General features: G+C 41.7%; 1 protein-coding gene across 2 annotated transcripts in view; it reads right to left on the bottom strand.

The window, feature by feature from the left end:
• The window catches only part of Pdlim3 (PDZ and LIM domain 3), a 34,149-nt gene that overhangs the window by 8,590 nt on the left and 4,576 nt on the right, over positions 1-20,983 (bottom strand). Inside the window, exons 2-4 of one of the 2 annotated variants that reach the window (NM_016798.5) lie at positions 14,147-14,298; positions 10,487-10,571; positions 2,390-2,577 (exon numbers count right to left, since the gene is read on the bottom strand). In NM_016798.5, the coding sequence (NP_058078.1) occupies positions 2,390-2,577; positions 10,487-10,571; positions 14,147-14,298 (425 nt within the window). Of the gene's footprint in view, positions 1-1,959; positions 2,028-2,389; positions 2,578-10,486; positions 10,572-14,146; positions 14,299-20,983 lie in introns of both variants that reach the window. The other variant, NM_001374652.2, reaches the window with a different exon arrangement.

Below are 20,983 nucleotides of genomic sequence, written 5' to 3'. Positions count from 1 at the left end.
GCTAATATTAAAACACCAGGTGCGCTGACGCATAAACCCACTACACTTGTTTGACTTCAGATTAAACAAGCTGTTCATTCACAGTGCAGTAGTAGGTCGGTGTATAGCCCCCAAATTCTGTCTTGGTGAAAAATGCCTGGGAGAGAGCAAAAAATTGTCAGGCTAGATCAAATAACGAGGGGACAGAGGAAGAAAGGCAGAATGGAGAGGCGTTTCCACTGGTCTTTAGGATCTGAACACAGGTACCTGTTATTTATTTATTTACCTATTTTTTAGAAGCTCCTGTTAACCTGTTGCATTAAGAGGTACCTGCAAATCGCCACATTCAGGTCAAGACAACACGGAAGAAAGTCTCTCTGACCTTTGAATTTTTGTGCAATGAACTGTGTCCCTGGGTCTATATTTACTCAGTATGTTTAGCTGCTTATTATTCAATAGTGAAATAGCATTTTGAACTCTTAGTGCAGTGTGTTCCGGGACTGCAGGTGGAGTGGTGTAGGGGTAGTGTTGGGGAAAAAAAAGATGGAGAAAAGGAACAGAAACAAGGAATCAAAGAGGATGGTGGGGAGCGGCAGGGTGGAGAGGGAGAACATCTACTAACTCCTCTGTCTCACATTCAGGAACTACTGGGGACTCTTGGGCTCTTATTCCTCTACCCAGTGCACATGTGATACGTTTAATACCATTGCTTATTATGGTCCAGGCTCATCTCCTGGTGTTGGGGATCCAACAAGGAGCTGGTCAGACACAGACCCTACATTTGACATCACAGCATCTCCCCGCCCCCTCCCCCCATTCATGTTTCTTCCTCTGTCTGACGTTATGAAAATTGTGTGGTTTATTTGGAGACAATTTTCTGGCCCTTCCTGTAGCTTATTGCAGCGTCTCCACTTAAAAATCATATATTAAGTAATGATTTACTAGCCACGGGAGGAGCTAAGTCCCTACCGGTTCAGTCACGTAATTGTGAAATGTACTAGTTAATATGCACTTAACGGTGATGAGCATTTCAATAAGCTGGCATGTAGAAGCACTTAATCAACCCCTCCCCACCAAGCAATGGGAGGCTTAAATAAACCATGCCTATGGAATGAGCTCACCTGTGGGCTCCCAGTTTGGGGTACATGATGCAAACCATTAAGCCATGTAACTATCCAGACAGGATCAACCTAGTCTGAAAAACAGCTTCCTGGGGATAACTAACTGAAGGTCAGAATGAAATTTCTTCAAGTTGCTATTTGCTCTCGATTTCTAGACAAGATTCTAGGAAAGATTGCATAGCCACAATCGATTCTCTGATTGACAGGTAAGAATTTAGATCCTGCTCGTTATTGTTATTATGGTTTATACAATGTATCCCATGACAGTCAGCAATACTCAATAACTGACTTCCCTCCTTCATGATATCTTCACCAGATAGAAAAGTCTCTTTCTTAAGGAGCCTTTGTTTCTTTATAGGCAGCCAGATGTATGAACAGTTATTCTTATATAAGGGTTGGAGGGTTTAAAGGTACAAAGGGAAGCAGGCATTGAGGGGGATGGCCAGAGTCTGACAAACACATAAAGCAATCCTGGCTTCCTCTTGCTACTACCTGGAGCTGGTTTCCAGTTTTTGCCCCTGTAGACTGGGCTTTCTGGATCTGGGGCAGGTTACATCTGACCGACTCAAAGGTCTCTGTGTGGATGGGATCTCCAGGGCTTCTGGGGCACTAGTTATAAGTACACATGGTGAGCACGTAAAACTTCATAGCCCTGTCATCTAGTCAACATTTGCCCTCAGTAATGGATGCTATTTGGCTACTGTTTTGCTGCTAAAGTGAACTGTTTCTTTTTGCTTTTGAAATAAGCTTCACAATTAAAAAGTCACTCCAGACACCTAGAAGTTACTTTCCCTGGTGATTAGTAAGAACTCATTAAAGCAACATGCACTTCAAATTTCACAATCTCAGAATTTATGACCTGGTTCGGCCTGGAATTATGAAAGGTTTGGGCCGAATATTGTGCTTGTGTTCAAAGTAGTTCACATCCTGTAAGAAACAAAGGGTTAAAGAAAATTCTCTCAGCGGAAGGCTCAGTCTTCTGAGGGTAAAAGGGTAAATGCGCGAGGACTGTGCAGCGGGAATAATTTACCACCAAATATTAACATGACAAAGGAGGAGGATGAGACCAGAGATGTTTTTATATTTTAAAACCCACACGGCCGCTAAACATTTGGGAACCGGCTGACAGGGCTTCGGAGTAACAAGAGTCCAGTTTGAGATGTTTCTCTTTAAAAACGAAAGTTTGACAGTACCTTCAAGAAAATAAAGGAGAAAATGACAGGAGCTGGACCTTGGGAAAGAAACTGCAGCATGAAGAACGCCGGCCAGAACTGAACGTCAGTACTTACTTTTGCAGTGATCCGGGGATGAGACCCCGTAGCTGTCCGTGGAGCGCGTCTTGGATATTGCTAGTTGAATAGAGCCCAATTGGTGAGTTATAGGAAGCGCTCACTACCTGTCTTTTGTCATCAATGTTTGCTGCTGCTACGAAAGGCTGGGCCCTTCTGTTGTGCGCGGTACCAATGGGTTTGAATTCCTGTACATGGCAGACAAAATACACAAGAGCCACAGAGCGCACAATAAAGCTGTTAATGAACAAAACGGTCAGCAACACTGTTGTTAATTAAGGCATCGTTATCTGCTACAGGATTAGCAAAAAAGGTTAAGGGGGGGAATTTAGGGTCTGCCTATCCTGTCCCTGAAAGGTACACATGCTACGTTCATCTATCAAATGTTAGACGCCATAGACGGCACCTCATTTGATACCTCAAAATTCAAACAGTGTCTGGCCGTCTCCTTTTCTGGCTTCATCTGCTTCTTTTATGAGGTCCTCCAAACCATGTATTAGAAATGAGTTTTTTGTTTGTTTGTTTGTTTGTTTGTTTGTTTGTTTAGAATAAATTACTGGACTTAATATTCTCTCTACCTGCAGCTAAGTGTGCTTTCTTCTCTATAAATACCTTTTTGCTTTTCTGATACTTAGGAATGAACCCAGGGTCCAGCCCATGTCAGGCAAGCTTACTGCCACCATATCTTAATGAATTTCCCTCCATTTTTAAGAAGCGAGAGGATAAAATCAGTAGGTGAATGAGCATTTGAGAGTTACTATAGTGTATCATTTAAACTGATCTAGGCAAAAATTATTTTGTCTTTTAAAAATACCTCATATGACAAAACCCAAGTTGTTAATTTAAATATGGCTGTACTTTCAAAAAGGAAGGAGACCAGGAAGGCTTTTGAAGGCAGGAACACCACACACAGAATTCCCTTTTCTTTATTGAGATAATGTGGCACATGTACTTAAAGAATTCTTCATGGCTATCTCTTTCTTGGAAAACAAATGAATCTAAGGATGTTTGTGTGTGTGTGTGTGTGTGTGTGTGTGTGTTAAAATTAAAAATAGATTTTTTTCTCAGTTGCCTGAGGAACAGGACCACACAGACAGCAGAGTCTCAAGCATTGAGTTTGAAACATGCCTGAAGGACCCAGCCAAGTGTAGGAACCATGTTTTCTAGTTTTGAATACATGGATCAGTTTCAAAGCTGTTAGTTTTTGTCTTAGAAGCCCCAGAGGAAACTAGCAGGGATGCTAACATGCACAGGAGACTGTTCTGTGTACAAATGTTTCTATTTGGCAGGCATAGCTACATCGATCTTTATAATGGTCATCTCTTTTTGTGAATGTGCACCCAGTGTTGTGCACAGATTTGAAATAATGCCTAGTCGTTTGAAATGTTTCCCCATATAGGCTGACTGACCTTGTTAAAAGGAGTGATACCAATGCAAGTGGAGCACGGCTTCATTTCTCAATCTGCTCCCGATGTCATGCCAGAGACTGCCCTGACATGAAGAACAGGGTTTGTCTCCTCAACCTGGGACACATGTGTTAACAGTCCCCTGGTTCTCAAAAGGTTTTAGTCGAATACAACATTGCCCATGACTGTATAGGGTCATTAGACTGACTAATTAATACCTTGTCCATCTATTTTTTTTCCTTTACAAGAATGGATTGATGCTGAGGCCTTGGCTGAATGACATTATTCTTGCTGACACTAAGTACCAAGGATATTGAAGCCACCAAATATAGTTTTAGAAATGTCCCAGCAGGAGCTAGAGAAAGTACCCAAGGAGCTAAAGGGATCTGCAACCCTATAGGTGGAACAACAGTATGAACTAACCAGTACCCTGGAGCTCTTGTCTCTAGCTGCATATGTATCAAAAGATGGCCTAGTCGGCCATCACTGGAAAGAGAGGCCCATTGGACAGGCAAACTGTATATGCCCCAGTACAGGGGAACGCCAGGGCCAAAAAGTGGGAGTGAGTGGGTAGAGGAGTGGGGGGAGGGTATGGGGGACTTTTGGGATACCATGTGAAAATATGTGCGCAAACATTTACACAGTTATACAGCCTGGGGTGTTAGCTGACTTCCTAATAAATTTGGATAGGCTGTATTTTGTGAATACCGCTTTGACTAACCATTGTCATGACTTGAAAAGAGTGTCTGGGAATAATTGTAAGTAATGGTGGCATTTGTGGTTTTGAACCTTCGTAACTCCTTTTGATATGAAAGGAGATGGAGGCTAATTGCCCAATTCCACTTTGATGGATTATAAATATTCTGTGCTAATTATAGAGTGAACCAGTCAGGATAAGAAAAACTGTTCAAGCTTTGTGGAGCTTAGTTGGTTTTATAGAACAAAGTCCGAAATGACTTTAAATCTTGGTAAATAGCACTACGTTTACAATAATTAATTAACACACTATGATGGCTTGATTAGGGAAAAATATCTGCCTCTAGTTTTTGTTTCATACGCTTTCAGATAATGAATAAGCACCAAAGGTGATTGTCCTGCAAAAGGATCGGCTCTTCTGAAGGTATTTGTGCATTCATGATTCCCAGTAGGACTTCCAAATGACAGTGCATAAGTTCAGCTCCAAGCCTTTTCTTTATGATTTTCAGTTTTGTGTTCTTCCTCTCTCCCTCTCCCCTCCCTCTCTTTCTCATTAGAAGTGGAATTGGTTAAAAGAAAAATGACTTTATTTTCTACTCATACCATAAAAGGAAGTCTTTCAAAGACAGGCTTAAAACACTTTTTTGTTTAGGCTTTGCAAAGCATTCGTTTATGGGCTTCTAGAGTTATTCCCCAAAGCACAATGAAGTGTATACACCAAAGTTAAACAAGAAATTTAACGATGGCGCAGAGAGGCAGCATTCTGTCCAAGTCTTACATCATTGTTGATGGCCAAACAGCATCAAAAGACAAAGCCAATTAGATGCCTGCTAGTCCACTCTATTTCCTTCTTCCTCTTTTCTTGGAAAAGCACATGCAACACAATTTTTTTTTATAGCAGTTTCTATGTCGTTCAGCTCCTGGTTTGTTCTACCCAGAGAAAGCCATCAATTCTTGCGGAAAAATAGCCATTCAGATTAACTCTCGGTTTTAAAATACGGGTTTTAAATGTTAGAGGCTTGTATTCAGGAATAAGATTTTGAAGGAGCGAAATGTTAGAGCAGCCATGGCACAAGCTATGCGCTTGATGAAAAGCCACTAAGAATGGAACAGTGGGCCGTCCCTTAAACTTCTTATTTGATGATGCTGTTCATAGACAAAGTGTCCAGGCTGTTACCTTCTTTCTCTGAAGCAGTGTGACTGACTCGGATACTTCACTTTCTAACTTACCTGCCATTTTCTAAAGCTTTCATGGGAAAACCACAGGGGTGCAAGAAACCAAGGGTGTGATGCGAGCAGACATTTGAGCAAGTCAAAGTGAGGCAATGAATCTGCAGCACCAGGCTTGAAACATGAGGCTATTCGTTCCTGCTCACCCTTCCAGTGGAGAAAAAGCCATTCTTAAAACCATCGTTTGGGGCTCCAAGTGTTTCCACTCCCCATTAGAGGAGCGTTGGGAGAAATATCAATGAAAGTTTTGCTTTGTATAGAAAATGTCTTGTTACCAAAACATTGGAGCTTGAAGTGAACTCTATGAAAACAAACTGTGGCTGCCCTTGTAATAGGAAGACAGCTCTGTACAAAGACATAGGCATAATGTTCTTCCTACTTAGAAAGAGTCATTTTTTTAAAATTTGTTTCTACAGAGCATCTTTCTTGCGATGCGAAGTACATCATTCCTTTGAGTTATGTGGCTGCTGTTAAGCAGGAATAAAAGTAACAGCTTGCTTGAGAAACAAAGCTTTGAAGAAGGACTAACCACACACTTGTCTAGAGGGATGCCTTGCTTAGAGATGCATAAGCCTGTTCACAGACCACCAGGCTCAAGGGGAATGCATCCATTTAGTTGATGGAAACTGATCTGAACACCTCCTCGGGTCCTTTAGACGCCTACGACTCAAATCTGCGTCTATAAAAGCAAAACTTCTCTATTTCATGATAGAATGGAAAGATGAAAAAAAGTCTAATCATCCTGACTTTATATCAATTATTATAATTGTGTGAGAAAAAAGTCCTCAAAGTCTGAACTTACAGGGAAAAACACTACACACACACACACACACACACATATACACACCCCATTATATCTATCTATCTACTATCTTTATATCTATATATTGACATGCTATTACTTGCTCTTGGTCTTAGGTAATGGGACATAGTTGTTCTCTTTCAGTGAGCAGATAGTGAGTTTAAAATAAGAAAGAATATTTTATCCAGTTGCCAAAGGTCACAATACTTACTCCAATAATTTGTCTTGGCTTGAGAAACAGGAACTCAAATAGTCTACTGTTTGTGGACATTTTCCATTCACCCATAGCAACATTGAAATGGTGGCTGATGGCATTCATTTCCCCAACTGACCCACCTCTGCTCTTCAGAAGGTCGCTCTGTTTACATAGTTCTCCTCAAAGGGGAAAAGCAACTCTTTTTGTAAAGCAGGGTATTACTTAAAACTTAGGGTTGGTTGGTTTGTTTGTTTTTGTTTTTGTTTTTTTCTCCAAGTACAAAGGCCCCAAATGTATAACCTCTTAGAAGAAAATCTGTCTGCATGGTGTCCAGGACACTCAGATAGCAGAGCTACACTGGCATTCAGCTATTCTGTGGACCAAATGCCTGGGCCATATGAGCCAGTCATGTCGAAATCTCGCCAAAAACCGGCAGGCTGGGAAACCCTTTGATGATTAGGGGAGCTGAAATTGTTATCTCTGAGCCAGTAGACACTGGCTTCTTGGAGAGGGAGCCAGTAAGGACTAGGCATGACTCAAATGAATGGAATTTTTAAAGGCTCCATCTAAATGCCTGCTATGGTTGTTAACCTAATTGTCACCTTTTTTCTTTCTTTTCCTTTCTTTCTTTCTTTCTTTTTTTTTTTTTTTTTAAGAAATTCATTTCCTTTTCCTTACTTGTAGAATTGTATTTAAAAAAAGTAAAAATTGGTAGTTTCTAACCCTTAAGTTCAGGATATCTGGGTTAATAAAATGATTAAGAAGAGGTCAGAATATTTAAAATTAGAATTATGCCTTAAAAGTTAGTTCTTACAAGAGTGACAGCCATAAATTAATGCAAACAGATTTGCAGAAGAGATCTCTTTTCTCACTTCAGCTCAGGAATTGCCATTCCTGGAAAATTCTGGAGAGAAGGCAGCTAAACACAGACTCCCAGCGTGGCTTAAGTACACCTCAGTTTAACCAGTTCTTACAGGGTGTGAGCAGAGACTGGGATTAAGTCTCACCATGGGTTTGGCCCATCAATTTGAATCTGTTTAGTTATATCAGCTCTTACCTCTCAAGTTGGTGAGTGAGAGTATGAAAAACAAGGAGACATTAGGGATAGGAGTGTAATTCACAAGAGGGCGCATGTAATGCAGAGTCCGATGTGTGCTGTGTGCGGACAAAGAAGTGGGAATTTTATCCATTGCATTCTAGAGACTCCAAGTTTGGACAGTCAACAGATGTGTGCAGAAGGGCCACAGGGGGCTGCTTTTTATGTGGGCTATCTCTAAATGACCAACCAATATAGATGGGGAGTAAACAGGCTTGTGTAGTACTGCAAAGCACTGTGTTTACACAACAGTGATGCAGCTAGAACTTCATGCTTCAGCTAACCTTCCTTTGTGTCGAACAAAGTGCTGATTAGAGGTGTTACTAGTCAACGTATAGGACCCTAGCATGGGAGGTGAGCCACCAATGGTTTTCTGATCTCTTTCCACCATGCTTACAGGTTGAACATCTCTAATCCAAGATCCAGAAATCCAAACTGTTCCAAAGAGAGGAGTGTTTTGAGCAATGATGAGGTGTCACAAACAGAAAATCCCATGCTTAGCCTTGTGCACTGGGGTACCAGTGAAGTGGGTGGGCTCATAACCCTGAACCAATGCGTCAAGATGTAAAAAAGGCAAAATGAAACTTTATGCTGTCTCTCCGATAAAGTTGTTCACTGTGTATATGCAAATGTTTCAGATTGATGTAAAGTTTCCGGTCCTAAGCATTTTTATCAGTGGGGAGCAAATCTGTATTAGCTCTCCCACTTATGAAATCATTTGCTCATTTCCTCTGAAGAATGAAAGTCTTTTTTTTTTTTAAATATTTTCTTCATTTAAGAATGAAAGTCTTATCTGACATGCTACTCACCTCCCAAGATCACACAGAACTTAACACATGGACTTAACAGTAGCTGAGCTGCTCCTCAGGACTAGTCCTCATCATTGCTGGGAAATACACAGTTTATCCTCTGGCCAGCTAATCTCACTCACTCATTATTTGGTCTGTGATCTACTGGGTGCTTGCTGTGGGCTGTGCCTTGGGGAGTCTCAGTGAGAACAGACCAATGGCTCCTGTCTTTAGAATATTCTATATCCTGTTTCTTTCCCTTGAAGCCCCTTCTCATAATTTTTAGGTACAGGCTCTCCCTTCCCTTTCAGTCCAAAGCCAGGGCAAGAGTCTTATAAATCCTTCGGGCAAAGACTACATGTTATGTTTCCTTCTCTGTGTGGGCCGGGGAGGGAACTGTATTCTAACTGAAATAATGCTTTGAAGAAGCACAGTTAGAATGTGACTGACTCTCCTTTGTAATTGTCACAGCGGCAGTGAGGACAGAAAGCCCTTAGGTAAGCAGGTGTGTGGTGTTGAATGTTGGAGAGGCTTCTGACACAGCTTCGGGGTTAAGGGGACAGACAAGGCACTGAGCTTGAGACCGCCCACTCAGTGGACTACTTTCAGTATTAGCCTTTGCTTATTCGTCTATATTTAATCTTTGAGTAGCCCATGAGCTGCTTGTACTTATGCTGTGTTATGTCTATTTATAACGTGAAAACAGTGCCTTACTGGGGCAAGTAGAAAACATTCCGACAAACCCGGGAGTCAACGAGTTTGACAAGGACAAGGGTGAATTACAAATGTGCTCTCAGACACTCCTTCCCTAGGTAGACGGGAAACTGCATGCTAGGAATATGGAGTGCTTTAATAGAAAAGCTTGTTTCAAAGATGCTTTTAAACACCTATCTCTGTATCCCTAAGCTTCTAAGTAGAGGTTCCAAAGCCCTGTTCTTAATTAGATTTTCCAGTGCTTATAATTGAGGTTTGATTCAATTTCAGTTTTGCAGGGGCTCAGACTTTCTGAAAGCAGACGTAGCCAGATAGGCATCAAATGATTAGATTCACGTGGCTCGAGAGGCAGGGTTGCCTCAGAGGGAAAGGCCTCTATCTTTTGTAAGTCAGCTGCCTGAGCAGAATGTCTCTGTGATAACCAACTTCAATTCTTTGGGGTAAGGTAAATTGAATTATAGAATATCAGAGCTGAGAACTGGAGAAGGATGTCAAAACAAGACCTATCTATACAAAAGACCTTAAAGGGCTGAAGAGCACAGTAATGATTAGATTAGAGACACCTGTTCCAAATGGCACAGCTTAGTTTTTATTTTGCTTTATTTGAACAACTTAAGGTTCTTAGATTACATCATGGCCATTTATTTGGTTGAAGTCTATCAATAATAATAATAATAATAATAATAATAATAATAATAATAATAATAATTAATAATAATAATAATGTGGGCTCCATGCAAATTCATCATATTGTTCCAAATGAGAATGTATAGTTTTCTCTCTCTCTCTCTCTCTCTCTCTGGTATGGCATGGTTTCATTATGGATCCCTGGCTGGCCTGGAACTCTCTGTCTACTCTGGACTAGCACTGACCTTTCAGCAATCCTACCTCCATCTCCTAAGCTCTGGGACCACAGACACTAACATGTCCAGCAGAGAATGCACTTGCTCTTTAAAGAGACATTTGCCTAGGGACACTCTCTGTTTTTCTCTGGCTGTAAGAACACACGAATCATATAAGTTAATCTCACAGCTTCACAGGGGACTTGTCCTGATTTTTGGATTTGAAACTTCTTCCCCCCTGTCCCCCAGCCCCCACCCCACCCCCCGGAAGCGACCCCATCCTGAACAGAAACTGTGATGTGATATCACTTCCTCTTAACTTCATACCTGTGGTTCAGCTTCTAAGTTGATTTTGAAGGGGTGTGCTTTTCCATCTTCAGACACCTGCGGGGACCATAAGCGAGTTTCTGCCCTGGAAATGAAAAAGTTTGCAAACTCTAAATCCAAATGGCACTTCTTTTAAAATATATATATTATTTCCCATGATGTTCGTGAAAAATATTAGCAACCTTCACTAATTAAAACTCAAAGAATTTATTTTTTTATTATTCTGTACATCCTCATTTAGTTAGTCTTATATCATTAGTGTTCTTTTGAGGACCTGAGAACAGGATGTGGTTTCTGGAGAAAGTATGTGTGAGGACAACAGAAGGGAGAGGTTTAGAGACATGGGGAGGATACTGGAAGGCAAGCTGTCTGAGTCTCTTTTCTCTTCTCTCCTACCAAGGCTGCCACGGGAGCCAGGGAAAGATTGGCCACATGGCTGTGTGCCTGGCATCACAGAGCTGTGGTTTGTCCTGCTCTTCTCATGCATCGGTGGCTCAGAGGCATAGGCACAGATAGAAAAGAATCTATTCTTCATGAAGCTTCTGGCTGTCTGATGGAGCCAGTCCTCTGTCCCAGTGGAGATGGTTGCTGAGCAACAGGGCAATCACATGCAAATGACCACCACAACCAATTACTACTTCCTTATTTTTAGTTTCATATCAGGGCTGTCATAACAAGTTGGGTTCAAACTCTTGCTTAACGTATGCACATGTATTCTTCACACCTTGTAACAATCTTTTGATATGAACCTGTACAAGATGGCTGAGAGAATACTAACAACCAAATTTAACATGGTCATTGTACTGGCTAGTTTTGTGTCAACTTGACACAGCTGGGGTTATCACAGAGAAAGGAGCTTCAGTTGAGGAAATGCCTCCATGAGATCCAACTCTAAGGCATTTTCTCAATTAGTGATCAAGGGGGAAAGGCCCCTTGTGGGTGGGATCATCTCTGGGCTGGTAGTCTTGGGTTCTATAAGAGAGCAGGCTGAGCAAGCCAGGGGAGGCAAGCTAGTAAGGAACATCCCTCCATGGCCTCTGCATCAGCTCCTGCTCCCTGACCTGCTTGAGTTCCAGTCCTGACTTCTTTCAGTGATGAACAGCAATGTGGAAATGTAAGCTGAATAAACCCTTTCCTCCCCAACTTGCTTCTTGGTCATGATGTTTGTGCAGGAATAGAGACCCTGACTAAGACAAATTGGTACCAGCAGAGTGGGGTATTCCTGTGACAACCTGACCATGTTTTGGGGAGGACTGAGGAAGGACTTTGGAACTTTGGGCTTGAAGATCCATCCATTGTTAAGAGCTCTGTCGGATGTTGTGTAGGAGCTTGGAAGATAATGTAGAGAACACTGCAGAAGATGGAGGTCTGGTTTGTGAAATTTCAGAGGGAAAATTAAAGACTCTTTTCAGGGCCATTGCTGTTTTGATTGTGAAGATTCTGTAGTTCTGGTTAGCTGGGGCTGAAGAATCAGCTGTGATTAACAAGATACCAGAACTACTAAAGCAAAAACTTTGCATTACTGGGACTATTGATGCTGGTTAGCTGGAGCTAAGAAATTAGCGGTGATTAAGAAGAGACCAGCATCACTGAGGTGACATCTTCTGGGAAGTATTTTCTGAAAGCACAGTGGCTGTGTTCCAGATATAGCTAAAGTTGTACCTTGTGCTGTGGCTGGACTTGGTAATGTGTAAGGGTCACCCAGGTGGTACTGGTTTTGAAGGCATGAAGGAATTGAGCAGAGCAGCTGAGGCTTGGCACTGTGAGAGGCCATGGAAGGCCATTGGTGAAAGTGCAGCCTCAGTTGCAATTGATGGCCCAGGACTGAAGGGGTCATGCAGTGTTTTGGAGATGCCAGTACCATGAGATGACCACCAAGAGCAGCAGCAGCAGTGGAGTACAGGCATCTGGAGCCTAGAGGATGACGCGTGTGCTACAAAGGGCCTGGCTGGAGAAGTGACCCAAGCCCTTGGAGGAGCCCAGAAGATCGTAAGTTGGATCCCAGACATTGGACGGTTGGAGATTGACTTTTGCTTTTGATTGTGACTGTGCCCTGATATTTTCCCTCTTGAAGGAAGAAACTGTTTTAGTGGAGCCCACAGTTAAGAGACTTTTAATTGTAAAAAGACTTTGGATTTTAAAAGAGATGGATATTTTAAAGAGATTGAAATTTTAAGAATATGTAAAGACTGTGGGACTTTTAAAGTTATTTAGATCTTGGGGATGAATAAGAATGTAAGGGTTGAGGCTTACTAGTGATGTGTTTGTGTGTCAAGTTGACAAGGGGGTCAATTGTACTGGCTAGTTTTGTGTCAACTTGACACAGCTGGGGTTATCACAGAGAAAGGAGCTTCAGTTGAGGAAATGCCTCCATGAGATCCAACTCTAAGGCATTTTCTCAATTAGTGATCAAGGGGGAAAGGCCCCTTGTGGGTGGGATCATCTCTGGGCTGGTAGTCTTGGGTTCTATAAGAGAGCAGGCTGAGCAAGCCAGGGGAGGCAAGCTAGTAAGGAACATCCCTCCATGGCCTCTGCATCAGCTCCTGCTCCCTGACCTGCTTGAGTTCCAGTCCTGACTTCTTTCAGTGATGAACAGCAATGTGGAAATGTAAGCTGAATAAACCCTTTCCTCCCCAACTTGCTTCTTGGTCATGATGTTTGTGCAGGAATAGAGACCCTGACTAAGACAGTCATCTTCGGGCAAATCCGGAGATTCTTTATGGAGCACCTTTCCATACCACAGATATATGATCAGCTTTTCATCCTTGTGTTGTCATGGCTACAATTATTTTCACTATCAAGTCCCTGGGCTACTATATGAAGAAACCATTCCTCTGTACCATTTTAATTTTGACATTTCAAAGCTTTTTAAAAAAACGGTTCATTCCGAAGACCAAAGTGTGGACACTTTGCCCCTTCTTAGAATTGGGAACAAAACACCCATGGAAGGAGTTACAGAGACAAAGCTTGGAGCTGTGTCAAAAGGATGGACCATCTAGAGCCTGCCATATCCAGGGTTCCATCCCATAATCAGCTTTCAAACTCTGACACCATTGCATATACTAGCAAGATTTTGCTGAAAGGACCCAGATATAGCTGTCACTTGTGAGACTATGCCGGGGCCTAGCAAACACAGAAGTGTATGCTCACAGTCATCTATTGGATGGATCACAAGGCCCCCAATGGAGGAGCTAGAGAAAGTACCCAAGGAGCTAAAGGGATCTGCAACCCTATAGGTGGAACAACAATATGAACTAACCAGTACCCGGGAGCTCTTGTCTCTAGCTGCATTGTATCACTGCAAAGAGAGGCCCATTGGACAGGCAAACTTTATATGCCCCAGTACAGGGGAGCGCCAGGCCAAAAAGTGGGAGTGGGTGGGTAGGGAGGTGGGTGGGAGGGTATGGGGGACTTTTGGGATAGCATTGGAAATGTAAATGAGGAAAATACCTAATAAAAAGTATATAAAAATGGTTCATTCATAAATGCTAGACTGACCAATTACAGTGATTACAAGAATGAAGTGGCAAATACATGAGAAACTCCATCGGAGTTCTGGGTCTATGACATTTCTCACGAGGCAGAGGAGACCAGTTAGAGTTCTGGTTCAGGCTCTCCAGAAAAACAGATCAAGTTTTGACCCAGTTAGCTGAGGCACACCTGTCAATCTTGAGACACAACTGGTAGGACGCTGCTTTAATCCTGTCCTGTGCATCAGCATGAGTCATAGACTCCGTACCAAAGCCATCAATAGCTAGGATGACATCTCCAGGACACAGGTTGGCAGCTGCTGCTTTGCTTCCTGGAGTGATCTGGAAGAAACCAAGACACCACTTAAAATCCAACATCCCAGCAGTTTCCTGAGTTTTATACTTAGCAGTTGTATGTTATCCTGGCAAAGTTTTCAGTGTTACACTTGTGGCCAAATCATAAGCATAAAAGAACTCTCAGTTGCTCAATTGTATCAGTGATATTTTATCATGTTAAATAATTTTCATACTAGCCATATTTTATGCAACATTTTCTCTCTTGTTGTTTTAAAAATATTTCCTATAACTACAGCTGTGAATATTTTCTCTGTCGAAAACAAATAATTTTAAAGCTTTTTTTTTTGTTAGCTAGAAATTTCTATTTTGAGATAGAGGTTTTGTTTTGTTTTTTTGACATTTTGGCAACTTTGGTACTTGACTTGAACTTACTTAAGCAACTTGTTAAGTTTTCATTTTAACATCATCATGAGGTGAGCAGCATGGATTAGATACTTAGACTCCCCCAAGTTCATATGTTGACCGTTTTTCAAAGTGATGACGTTTGAAGGGGCCCTTGAGAACATCAGTAGCCTAGAGCTGTCATGACTTAGACCAGAACCCTTACAAATAGTCCCCCAAAATAGCTCTGATGTTTTCCTGCCATCTCTGTAGAGACACAACCATGTTAGAAACATAACTTAGATTTCTAGCTTTTAGAACTATAAGAAACAATTTTTGTTGTTGAAAAGCCACCTGGTTATAACAGCTTAAACTAAGTCAAGAGCATCTAAGTCCAGGACTCTGGGGAGAGGGTCACTCTTGAACTGACCAAACGAAGCCTGACAATATAAACATTTATGGCATTCTAGAGAACTGAAGTCACTGGGAAGAAAACCAGAAGTCCAAGGAAAGCTGAGACCTCCAAGGAAGGAAGGAAGGGCCCGTGCCTAGGCCTGGGAGTCCCTGTGACAGTAGGGAGGAAGAAGTGGCCAACACGAAAGCTGTTAAGGAAAACTCAGGTGAAACACAGCTCATTGCTAACGGCTTGGTGTAAGTTGGCATGAATGTAAAGACCCGCCGGGAACCACGGAACAGAGGAAGTTTGTACTCAGCCATGCTAGTTTCTCCATGAATGACGAGCAGGTGGAATAAATAGAGAACATATAATAAGATAATAGGTTTTAATTAAATCTGATCAGTAGCTACATTAAATATAAACGGTCTAAATATGTTACTTAAAAATCAGAGATTTTTCAAAATACGGGGAAAAGGATTCAATTTTTTTTTCTATCAGAATATGCATGAAATTTTTAGAAGTGGAAAATGAAAGGAATAATGCTTTAGGATATAGGAAAATATATGTTACTGTATTTTTAATGCTTAGAAATCGAAAATGTAGAACATTAGTATGCTGAATATCCAGTTAAAAATGAAAGGTTACTTTTCTGGGTAAATATTTCTCCCATTTTTCTATCTGTACTCCCTAGTTAACACCTGGCCCTATTCCTTTATATTATACACGATGGCTATTCTGATTTCCTTTAAGTTCCTTAAACAGACCAATCCTGTACTTCCTTAAGGTTTTCCATGCATAGCTACTTCTATATGAAATACTCCTCACCTGGTACTTCCTCCTTATTCTTTAGGTTTAAGGGCAAATAGTACGTTTTAGAAAAGTTCTGAAGTGCCTTGTTTCTAGTCCCCTTGTTGTTCATCTTTATATCTTGTTTATTTCCTTTATGGGGATTACTTTTGTGTTTGCTTGGTTGTGTATGTCTTCTCAACTTGACTGCAAGCTGATGTGCTGGAGGGTGCCTGACTCATGCTTATTCGACTGGCAATTAACAGCTTTATCACTGTTCAAAAGCTGTATAAATTCAGGATGAACGGTACTTTGGGCACTGTAGTTTGGTCTTTTGTTTAGCAGGTGATTTGCGGTAGAACACTTTCTAATGATTTTGGGGGTAACTGCGGAGGTCAGGCCAGGAGAGAGAGAGAGAGAGAGAGAGAGAGAGAGAGAGAACTCTGAAGTTCAAGCTAGTTGAATAGATATTTTGTGAGTGTACTGTGCTTGTAAACTACAGTGTTGGGCATGTTAAATCTATCAAGATGCATTCTGCATTTTCAACTTACAGTAGTTTCAACTTTGGATGGGTTTATCAGGATATAACCCCATCGTAGGTCAAGGATTATCTGTATTTCTAATGTTTCACAGTGTAGTACCCAGTGTTTAAATTCAGTAAATGAAAAACTGAAGAAAGAATGGAAAAGTCATTTAAATTAGGGCTTATGAAGAAAAAGTGGTACTAAAAAATTATATATGTGTGTGTGTGTTGTGTATATATGATCTCTCTCTCTCTCGCACATGATCACAGGCACAATCACACGCATCTTCATGTGTGATGGTTTGTATATACTTGGCCCGGGGAGTGGCACTATTAGAAGGTGTGGCCCTGTTGGAGTAGGTGTGTCACTGTGGGTGTGAGCTTTAAGACCCTCATAATACTGCCTGGAAACCAGTATTCTGCTAGCAGCCTTCAGATGAAGATGTAGAACTCTCAGCTCCTCCTGAACCATGCCTGCCTGGATGCTGCCATGCTCCTGCCTTTATGATAATGGACTGAACCTCTGAACCTGTGAGCCAGCCTCAATTAAATGTTTTCCTTATAAGAGTTGCCTTGGTCATGGTGTTTGTTCACAGCAGTAAGATCCTAACTAAGGCATCTTCTACATCTCTTACTGAACTTGTAACTCCCCATTCTCCTGCTAGGCTGGCTGAGTAGAGGAAGCCCCTTGTTTCCACAACTTCACAGTGGTTGGGTTACGGTTCCAGCAATCCCAGAATTATTACTTGGGTGCTGGGACTCTGAGCTCAGATCCCCGTGCTGGTTCAGCAAGTGCTCTTTCTACCGAGTCATTTTCCCAGCCCAGTTTATGTTTATTATTGCGAACTTGCCATTTTTATATTTGGAAACTGGAAATTGTAAATCAGAATTACTCATGAGTCTTATTTTAAACCTCAAATTGCTCCAGGAATAAGCTCTAGTGTTCCTAATACATTATTCCAGATTAATAGTCAATTTGCTGTTTTTAATGTGCTTATTCTGTTCTGCTCTGAGCCCCTGGAGAGAAAGTTCATCTAGATAAATGATATCTTCAAAAACAGTAAGATCTCATGTATCATAGGACTCCAGGACTATCGCTAGACTGTTCATTGCACTTGGTTGGTTTCTGTGTCATGAAGATTTCCTAGTGGGAACAGTTGCTGGACGCTTGGTGAGGAAACTGGGCTCATTACATCTTAGCCTTTGGGAGCTACTTCTTAGCTACTTTTATCTAGACGTTCTCTTGGATTCAGGACTGTTAGAACAAAGTTTCCATCCCCAATGGCCTTGGTAGGGATAAAAAGAATCCTAATTGTTTAATATTCTTTCAATATAGAATATCCAGGGCAGTACTTTCTATTTTTAAGCTTCTAAGGTCAGAGTGCTTCCTTTGGGTTAAAACATTAAATGAGGCTTAGTGTATCTGTTTGTATAGCCCCTCTCAGGTTTGATAATACAGTTGGATGGACTCAAGTAGAACAGTCAGTCCTGATCTGGAAGTGTTTAACTTTTTTTTCTGTTTTAAAATAGAGCTGTGTGCATATGTGTGTGTGTATGTGTTTGTACTTGTGCACTGTGCTGCTGGGTGGGTTAAATGCCTATACACAATTTAAGCAGATCTTAAATGTTGAACAAGTAATAAATATTGACTTTATATATTGAGCAGACTTCAAAGATCAAAATCAAACATTTTAGATATTAGAAGGCACTAGATTTTATTAACAGTAATTCTGAAAGGTAAGGACTCCATCTTATCTTTCTACAAAATGCTACATTTTCAAAACTGTTTTCATTTTTCTCAGTGATGCTCTATGATAGGTTGAGCAGAAAGGACTGTTCTGTGTTGACGAGAAAGAGATCTAAGTAACCTAGAGCTTCCTGCTGAGCTGAGAGCAGCTACGGGACCATGTCACTGGGCTTTTCAGAAGCTGGTCTGGGTAGCTTTAACTCTCATCTTGACACAGAGTAGAGTCACCTGAAAGGACAGCCTCACCAGAGGGATTGCCTAGATGCACCTGTAGGCATGTCTGTAGGGGATTGTCTTAACTCTTGATTGACGTAGGAAGGCCCACTCATCATCAGCAGTATCATCCCTAGGCAGGTGGTCCTGAGATGAACAGGTAAACTAGGACAATCGTTTCCAGCTGACAAACAGCTTCCGACACAGTTCCTGCTGTGTGTCTTGGCTGTGAAATGAGTACACAGTGCTGTGTGACATAGGACAAAGGCCCGCCTTGGGTTCCTTTTCTCTTCCTTCATTGATAAGTATAACCTGGAATTGTAAGCTGAAACAAAGCCCCTTTCCTCTACATTGCTTTTCGTCAGGGTGTTGTATCCCAGCAACACAAAGGAAAACAGATCAGAAGTCAGCTAGGGAGTGTCGTTAATGATGGAGAGAACCCACTTATGACTTTGCTTTCACCATGGTCCTTACTGCTTTTAATCCTCCACAGATGAATGAACCAGGTACAACAGGGAGAGAGAGAGAGAGAAAGAGAGAGAGAGAGAGAGAGAGAGAGAGAGAGAGAGAGAGAGAGAGAGAGAGAGAGAGAGGAGACATACAATGCTTTTAATCCTTCCTAGTTTTCTAGTTCAGGAGGCTGATGATTAGAATGACTAGCGACTAAAATGCCTGCTGACATGACTTTGTTTGTCTAAGTTGTACCTTTCACTGAGGTAGAAGAATCCACTATTCATGACTAATTTATACTGCTGACTTATTTTAATGCTCTACTATTATACTATTACTTTGGATTTTACAGTGTGCCCACAGCCTTTTATTACTGTGCCTTCTCCATTTGAGAGAACAGGCAGGTGAGATGAAGCATAGGGATTTAAAATGGATTATTTTGTATTTGTGGTCATTCGTGTCTTAACTATTAAAGTTACCAGAGAGATAACTAGCCATAGCCCTGCGGTCAATCAACCCAGCACTGTGATTTTAAACTTTCCTGTTACAAGAACCACCTGGGGTCCTTGTTAGCCATAAAGATGTGCGAAATTAGACGTCAGGAATCAAGACTAAAAGTCAATAGGAAAGGACCCAAGCAAGAACTGTGTTATTTGCAGAGTCCTTAGATGGTTTTGGCTCTTCATGGTAACCTATTTGGTTGTCCCTCATTCCCTACCAAATGATCTTTGAAAGCCTTGCCAGGCATATAAATCTCTCTAGGAGCTGGGTACTACGGAAGTTTCATTTATACAAAATGTCCTCTTGATCCTGAGCATAGGTGTTTTTGAAGAGAGCTGCAAGACTCTAACGTGTAGACCGGGATGAAAACCATCATTTTACTGTCATGATAGTATTATTATTGAGGCTTTGTTATCTTGCTCAATTCTTAAGACAATCTGGCAAAAACATGACTGCTATTTCAATGTGAGAAAAATCGATGCTCAGAAATCATAAGGTGAGGTTATTTATTCTGTGAAAAAATCTGAAATTCCTATTGAAGCTGTCTCACAGGCTCTTCCATTGCTCTGTGCAGCCTCCCTGTGGGTAATCTCTCCACTCCCGTGCCTCCTGCTATCTCTCACACCATACTTTGCTTCTGAAGTTTTGGACCATTTTGTCACGGTAGCTTATGTGCATGCATGTCCCTTCTTCCACCGATATGTGCGCTTCTCAGAGGGGAGAGGTCTATCCTCATTATAATCATTGACCCTCAGTGCCTTTCACTTAACAAGGTATTTTGCAATCAATATTATGAACATATGAACCAGTGCTTCTCTGTAGACACTGCCATTGCTAGCATAAAATTACACAGGGTTTTATTCTATTTGCCCTTGCTTTATCCTAGGACAAGTGTGTGTCAACTATTTGTGTATGTGTGTGTGTGTGTGTGTGAGAGAGAGAGAGAGAGAGAGAGAGAGAGAGAGAGACAGATAGACAGACAGACAGACAGGCAGAGACAGTCTCATAAACACACACACAGAGAGAGAGGGAGAGAGAGAGAAAGATACAGACAGACAGAGAGGCAGAGACAGACAGTCTCACAAACACACACACACAGTCTCACAAACACACACACACACACAAACACAGAGAGAGGGAGATGAAGAGAAGGGAGAGGGAGAGGGAGAGGGAGGAGAGGGAGAGGGAGGATAGGGAGAGGGAGAGGGAGAGGGAGAGGGAGAGGGAGAGGGAGAGGGAGAGGGGGAAGGGGAGAGGGGGAGGGAGAGGGAGAGGGAGAAGCAAGCATTGAAAATGCATTGGCAAAGTCTGAGTTGGTCCTCAGGTCTAACTCAGCCACACTGACACTGAAGTTCCCCAAGTTGAAGGAAGCAGGGATAAAGGGGGGTGGGGGTGGGGAAGACTTACTGGCCTCCACACAGATTCAGCACCCGAGTTTCTGCTGCATTCCATATTGGAGTTTTACAAATGTCAACAATTTGTGTCCTCTGTGAGAGTAAACCCACTTCCTGGTTGGTCAAGAAACTTCCAGAAGAACCCTTAGGACCTTCTTACAGAACAAAACAAAACAAAACCACTCCCCAAACAAAAAATCAACCAACCAACCAATCAACCAACCAACCAACCAACCAACCAACCAACTAACCGAACACCATTCCAAAACGAAAGACGCTCAGGTAGAGATGTGAGCCTCAAACATTGTTCTATGAAATACTGTGTTGGAAGTATGCAT

The sequence above is a fragment of the Mus musculus genome, chromosome 8 (genome assembly GCF_000001635.26).
Source record: "Mus musculus strain C57BL/6J chromosome 8, GRCm38.p6 C57BL/6J".
Taxonomy (NCBI): domain Eukaryota; kingdom Metazoa; phylum Chordata; class Mammalia; order Rodentia; family Muridae; genus Mus; species Mus musculus.
The sequence above is the reverse complement of the archived record's forward strand: the minus strand, read 5'-3'. Positions and strand labels throughout refer to the sequence as shown.